Consider the following 7,395-nt stretch of genomic DNA (forward strand, 5'->3'; position numbering starts at 1 on the left):
GAGGAATTTCCTGGAGGAGGGGGTGAACAGGGACTTGGAAGTAGGCATCTTGAAGGTCTATTGAGGCCATGAAGTCTCCCTCCCTGACACAAGCTCGAACGGAGTCTGCGTTTCCAGCCGAACTTTGTCAGAGAAAGGAACTTGAGAGGGGTGAAAGGTCTATGACCGGCCTCCAACCCCCTGTTGCCTTTTCTACCAGGAAGAGTCTGGAGTAGAACCCTGGACCTGGATCCTGAACCTCTTCCAACGCCCCTTTCTGAAGTAGCTTGGATATTTCCTCCTCCAGGGCCCGTCCGCGGTCCGAGTCCGGTCGATAGGAAGGGACTGGATGGGGGTAGGGGATAAGAGTGGGTGTAGACTGGAAGGGAAGACGGTTAGCCTGAACCTTGATAACCTGCAGGGTCCAATCTTCCGCTCCTGCTTGCTGCCACACTTGCCAATTGGCAGCCAAGCAACCCCTACCTTCCGCTGACGGGCAGGATCTGGCCTAGAATTTCTTGCGGGGACCTCCCTCTCTTCTGTTGCCCTTCTGCTTCCGCTCCTTTGATGGAAAGGGACGAGTCTTCTCCCTATGGAACTTGTCCTTCGACACAGAGTAAGGTTTCTTCTCCTCTCGCCTACGCACGGGAAAAGCCGGTCTCTGCGCTTCTCTTACCTGTTGGCTAATCTGTGGTGCTGGCCGTGGTCTATGGCCCGGGTTGCGGAATTGGGGAGAGAGCCCTAGATTGGAGAGATCGCTCCTTCTTCTCCGCTGCCTTGCGAACTTCTTCCGCAGGAATAAGTTCTTTCTGGAACAGCGGGTTTTTCCGTAAGTCCGGGAGGAGGTCTCTCACCACTGGCGATTTGGCCTCCTTGAAGGCATTCTCTCTCCTTTTCACCTCCATAATTAGCCCACAAGGACACCGCTAAGTTGTCTGCTTGGTGCGAGAGTGTCTTGATCCCACACTGCATGAACGAAGACAAGTTCTGCTGCTGCTGAGGCTGGAGCTCGGGTAAGAACTGCGGAAGTGCTGCCAGTAGACGTTCCATCCACGAATTCGTAGCGAGGGCCAGAGCTAGAGCGCGAATGAGTCCTTCGGTTTCTGAGGGAGAGAGCAAGAGGTGCTTTTTCTGAAGGGCGTCCAAACTGACATCTAAGAGATCTGCAAGGTCCCTGGAATATGCAGATTCCCTTAGTTTGTCACCTGTTGGCCTATAATACCTGCTGGCCCCCTGAGCAGGGATAGGAAGCCACCTCTGTTTCTCAGATACTCTAGTTGGTGAAGTCGTGGCTTCTCGGGACGCTCTAGCCATGGCTAACCTAACCTGGTTGCTCCAGGGGAGGCTGACCGAGGGGGGCTGTGAATTCTTCAGGTTGAGCACCTTATGCACCTCTGACTGAAACTCCTGGTTCAGCTCCTCAGTTTCTGTTAGGCCATTGGCGCTCCTAATCAACGACAGAATCTGGTTGAATGATAAGGGCTCGGGCTCCGCAGGTGAGCTAGTCTGACTGCCGTCCTGTAATCGGGGGTCAGAATCGGGCCTCCCCTCGGAGCAATGAATCGGGCTCGGAATCAGAGTCAGAACTGTCACCCAAATCTGGAAACAGTTCCTCTGACTTCTTTTCCAAAAGGAACTTCTTCCTGGCTTCTTCCATCCTACGGGCAGACTCCTCTAGACTGGTGTTCTTCTTCTCCACTTGCTGGGAAAACCTCCTTTTTGGAGCTTAAGTAGTCCTCCCACCGCCTGTTTGACCAGGTTCGCAATGTCCAGTGCGGGGAGCGAGGACCTGGGCCCCCACTGTACCTAGGCTAACTGATGGAGGTGGTGCGGAGGTACTAGGCTCATGCCTAGGCCTAGCTTTTTCGGGCATCAACGCTGGCACTGGTCTCTCAGCGCGACCTAGGCCTTGCGGCATCGAAATGGTCTCCATTGATGCTCTCCTCCGAGCGTTGTGGCTGGCTGGCTTCTTGCGTCGGGTTGCCGCAACTTCTGGAGGGGAGGGGGCCTCCGGCTCCTGCGAGTTGGGTCCCGTCGGGCTCCTTAGCACTGTCCTCAGAATGGGAGGGTGAGGCATCAGGTCCGTCACCAGGATCCCTCCTGGGGCTGGACTGATTGTGCCCGAGAGGAACAGGGGGTTACCTTGGCACCGGCCCCGGCTGTGTCTCGGTACTGCTATGGTCATACCTAGATAGTTCGGCCTTTAGGCTAGGCGGGAACAAGCTCTCGGTAGAAGACCCCTTCTTGTTACGCTTCGAGGCAGGAACATGGATCCCAGCCCCTAGGGTAGTAGCTTCTTTCCTCTTACCTGCTTTCCTAGCCCCCGACGACGAAGGTTTCTTTAGCCTAAGTTTCTTGGGAAGGACACTAGGCTCACTAACTAGTCCCCCGTTAATAAGGAGGAAGGATTACTAGGCCTAGTGTTCTCCAATTGGGCACTATCCCCCTCACACCCGGCCTTAGGCCCCACAGTAGTCGGCCTAGCCTAGGCTTATCGGCATCAACATTAGCGTCACTGAAAAACACTCTCATGCGCCTCATAATAGAGCCTCCACTGATCATTATTCCACTGCGCACAGGTTGAACACGATGCATCAGGGGAACATTCAAAACCCCTACAAGCAATACACCACAGATGAGGATCCGAGGTTGGCGAAGGCAAAGATGTACCGCAACGCATGCCATCGGAAACACACACATCAAATCCTCCCCAAAAACCCACCATAGATCCGCCTTCCATACTTACAGGGAAGTTAGGCATGCTAGGTAATACTAAAGGATAAATAAAAGGATAGGAAAAGGGCACTGGGGAAGCACTCAAGCACCGGATGTCAAAGATATAATCACGATTAAAGAAAGACTACAGTCGGCGGTCATGCGTTGTTTATCTCAAGTCGGGTCAAGGCGGAAGGAGTAGGTGTTGACACGACGGCTACCGCGAAAAGAATGGTATCACAATGACCTACCCAAGCTGGCCCGGGCTCACCCCGCGCAGTTACCCCAGACCCAGGTACAGCGATTCAAGTTTGAACTCTTTGTATGCGGTAGCGGCGGCGCGTTCCCGCGGATATCCTTTTGTTAGACAACCGACGGTTTGTACTTAGTCGGAACAAATTTACAGATTGATTACTTCAAAACAAGAAAATATGCCTTTACATAATTCCAATAAACATCTCACTTTCCAGACCTTGTTTATTTTTTTAATAAGTGTGTACAGAAGGTATGGATGGGAAGTGTTTTCTTTTTCAGTGCAAATTTATAATTGTTTTCACTGATCTGTCTCCTGTAGCAATGATGAACTTTTGTTCTCTGAAACCAGTGTATAATTTTTAAAATTAATCAGTCATGATCTCCTAGGTTATTGGTTGAATAGCAGTGTTTATGATACCACAAAATTGTTTGTTGCTTCTTCCGACCGAGACCAAAAATTTGGCAAATAAAACCATCATTGCTAATTTTTCCATGAAATGGGGATTGCAGCTTTAACACGCAGATAAAAATACTTAGGATAAAAGACAGAACCAAGGACAAAATAAAAAGCAATCAACGAAGAAGTTTTGACAGGGAGGAAAAGAATGAGGGAGACAAATAAGAGAAGTATGACAGAAAAAGAAAAGAATAAGACAAAATAACTGAATAAAAGACAAAATAACATAGCACGTGCTTATAAATAACACAAAATATCCATGTTTGCATGTAGTGCTGCCAATTTTTATAAACTGTCTAAAGGTTAATCTGGTATTACAATTAGTATACAAGGCTTTCTTACATCATTCCAATTGTAGTGGTGTTAGTCGAGAGATCTGGGTTAATTCATTAGAAAAGTTACAACAAAGCATACCAACTGTTAGTAATAATTCCAAGTTGTGTTAAAACAGTTCTATAAATTCAGGGACAAATTTCATGGTAAAGTGGATTACATGTAAAATGCACCAACTACTTATCACTGATGATGAGCTATTAAGGGAAAAAGTAGCAAGAATTTCTTCTCCCGAAAATAAGAAGAAGAAGGGAGCCTTGCAAGTAACTAAGGAATATAGAACTGCAAGGTAGAAAAGAACTAGGGGAGGTAAGAAGAGTATATGTAGCCTTTCTGTTCTTTAAATAACAACATACCAGGTCTTCATTATCACAGTAAGAGAGGATGTCGCACGGGATGCCTTCAGTGAGATGACTCAGATCCTGGTGGAATTAAAAAACAGGAATCTCAGCAATTATGACTACCTATGGACACCTAGGGACACCTCTGGCCCGGGATTTAAAGGGGATTTGGTTGGCTCCTACCACCTACACAGAGCAGTCCTGCTATCTCAAAACTACTTACTTGTTTGACAATAGTCGTCCAGTTTCTTGTAGCTTTCACGTGAACCAGATTGAGGTGGCTATCGTAAGCTTTCTAAGAGTGAGCATCACCTCAGATTGAATGAAGCTATTGTGAGGAAGATCAAAATAAAAAAAGCATACAATAAAGAGGACCGACACATTCCGGCATCTACGTCCCTTAACCAGAGTGAGGAGGAGCTATTGTTACTAGAATAAGTCCCTTAACAAATTCTGACACGTAACCCTTCTAATAACCCTAACTAATAAAAATAATATAAAGGGACAGTTCTACTGGTAACCCAGTCATGACATCAAAAAATACACACAATGAAAAGGAAAATTCACAAAAAGTTAACCAATTGCACATATACATAATTAGAGACCAATCTACAGGTCTAGTTTTCAAAAATGAAAAGAATAGAACTTAAAGCAATTAAAACATTCTTTTTCACATCAAGAATCTACTACTTTTCTGAGCGGTAGGTAGGTACCAGTAGAAAAGTCACAAATCAAACAATGCATAACTTATAAAAGCTTCAGATATAAGCTCCCAACAAACATTGCATGTGTCCTAGAGTGCACTGTGACTTCAGTCCAAGAGAAGGATCATTGGGACCTGAAGTAAAAAATTTAATATCCTGGAATTCAACTAATTGAGGTATTATCGAATGGGAAGGGGATATAAACTGTAGGGAAATTATACGAAATCAAATACGTACTGCAACCACACCTACTAGTCCAAATGAACTGAAAGTAAAGCTCTACATGTAGATCTGGGTCTAGTAAGTAGGGGATTACATCATTTACAAAACTAAAATTGATAAAGGAATAATTTTTCAATACTTGCAATTATGCAAAAGTTGAATTATGGTAACGTGGTAGTCTTTGTCTAGAGAAGGGCAATCAATAAAGTAAATTTCAATGCAGGCACAGAAATACAAGCACACTAGATTCGACGCAAAAGTGAAAGTATATGTGACTAAGTATGGCCAATGTGACTACAGATTAATAGCACTACCTTATTTTCTGTAAATCATATCGGACCAAGTATTCATCTTGTCTTTAACTTCTCAAGTTGAGCTGAACTACTCTGGCTAAAGCTTGGAAAAAATTAAAACATGTTCATGAGAATTTTAATGATCTCCCTGCCTTTAGAAAAAGTGCAATTAACACTCAAAATATCCAGAGGCTTCCCTAACAAAAGAATCTGGATGAAAGCTGAATGGATTTTTCAAAAGAACTGCCACTCACCAGAGTGCAATGACCAATAATAATAGACTAAAGCCTGTTTTAAAATTGCCATCTCAAATGTATAAACCAATTTGTCTTTACAAAGCACTAAAAACCAAGTACTTTATCCAAACAACAAGATTTGCCCATCCCCAGTCACTGAATGTACAGCACTGTGCAAAGGCATGGAAGAAATAAACATTTAACCAAATAAGGATGTACTTCAAAAAACTATATAGAAAACTCATAAGTATAGACCTCTTTACACGAGGAAGACTAACCAATATATGTATATGACAATATTTTTAAGAAATCATTACAAGGTACTACTACTTCTAGTTTCAAGCAAAACATCCTGATTTGTCTCTAAACCCTTAGAAAAGATATATCGCCGCCACCACCACAGAATAAAAAACAAAAAATCTTATATAAACAACTTATATAGAAATTTAAAACAATTACAAAAAGGGATACATAGGCCTTCTCTCTAAGAGATACACCAATATACAATGAGAATGACACATCCCTTATCTAGTGTTATCACTCAACTCTAAGAACATTCAAGAATAAAACTTGTCACAAGAACAAAACTCATGACAAGCTGCTTACCTCCCCACTGACTTTCATAATAGTACTTGTTGGCTATTACAACCTAGTGAGGAATTGTATTCCCAGAAATGATGATGCTCCACAAGATTAAAATTGTTTTTTAATGTTCCAAAAGGCGCTCCAGCACTAGACTTGAAACAATACGTATTCCATACCTAGACAAGTAGAAATGTAAATGCGAAAGATCCTACCACCTAGAAAAATATTCAACTAGACAGCCTCTGATAAGCCATGATACATGAAGCAATCTCAAAGGCAAATTATAAGCTCTTTAAGTCAGGAGGCAAAATAAAAAGAAAACAAGGTTAAACAATACAGCAAAGAAACAACTGTCAGACAGACCTTGCACCATAGTAAAGTAATTCTACAGTAAATACCCCACTGTATTATAACTAATCTTGAGAGCAACTCAACTGAAAACACACCATGTATTGTATAAACAAAAAATGCAACTCAAAATATACCAATTATTGTAAAAACCCTTGAAATGCACTGCACACTGTACAAACAATTGACAAAGTACCATTCACCTTCCCGATACTCTCTCTTTCGGAGGAAACGTCTGAGAAGAGTACAGATGCCCAAATTATATTCTCATAATAGGTATTGACGGACGTCCCATTCATGGGTGAAGACAAATCAAACTCAAGAGATGGGTTAATGTTCCAAGCAACACAAGAGGAAGGGAGTAACTCCACATTCTAATAGAATGCAAATCACAACACATACAACATGGCCAATGAAGCACAGTATATATGATCAAGATATTTTCACATATACCTAATAGATAATTGGCAACCTCAAGCTAGAGTGAAGGGAACTCAAGGCCAAGGTAGGTACTGAGAATAATGGTAGCACCAGTACGTAACTCGTCATTCAATCTCTCCTCTAAACAAAGACACTCGAAAACATATTACAACAGCTCAGTTGCACAGTATAAAATAACATTTTGAACCCTATTTGAGAAAAAAAAAGGACTGAACTCATTACACAATTAGATAAATTTTCCTTTAATTACTAGTTAAAAAAAAATTACTAATAACTTTGAATAAGGGAGAGCAAATGCAATGTACCACTAAGATTACAGCAGTGTGTTTACGAAGAGAAAAAGTGTCTTTACAGTGTCAAGAGAAATTGGAAGTTGCAAACAAGAGAATGTCTGTGTCAAGCATGTGTTTGTGTTTGTGTGTATATATAATATATATATATATATATTGATATATATTGTATATATATATATATATATATATATAT

The 7,395-nt window shown here is 42.6% G+C and overlaps 1 protein-coding gene across 8 annotated transcripts in view; it reads right to left on the reverse strand.

The window, feature by feature from the left end:
• LOC135199532 (glycerophosphocholine phosphodiesterase GPCPD1-like) overlaps nucleotides 1-7,395 on the reverse strand; it is a 157,750-nt gene that overhangs the window by 13,438 nt on the left and 136,917 nt on the right. For 7 of the 8 annotated variants that reach the window (XM_064227664.1, XM_064227661.1, XM_064227666.1 and 4 more), the window contains exon 11: nucleotides 4,096-4,161. The exons of the other annotated variant lie outside the window; for it this stretch is intronic. In XM_064227664.1, coding sequence (XP_064083734.1) covers nucleotides 4,096-4,161 — 66 coding nt within the window. The remainder of the gene's footprint in view (nucleotides 1-4,095; nucleotides 4,162-7,395) is intronic. 8 annotated transcript variants of the gene reach the window in all.

Source organism: Macrobrachium nipponense, chromosome 25 (assembly GCF_015104395.2).
Source record: "Macrobrachium nipponense isolate FS-2020 chromosome 25, ASM1510439v2, whole genome shotgun sequence".
NCBI classification, from domain to species: Eukaryota; Metazoa; Arthropoda; class Malacostraca; order Decapoda; family Palaemonidae; genus Macrobrachium; species Macrobrachium nipponense.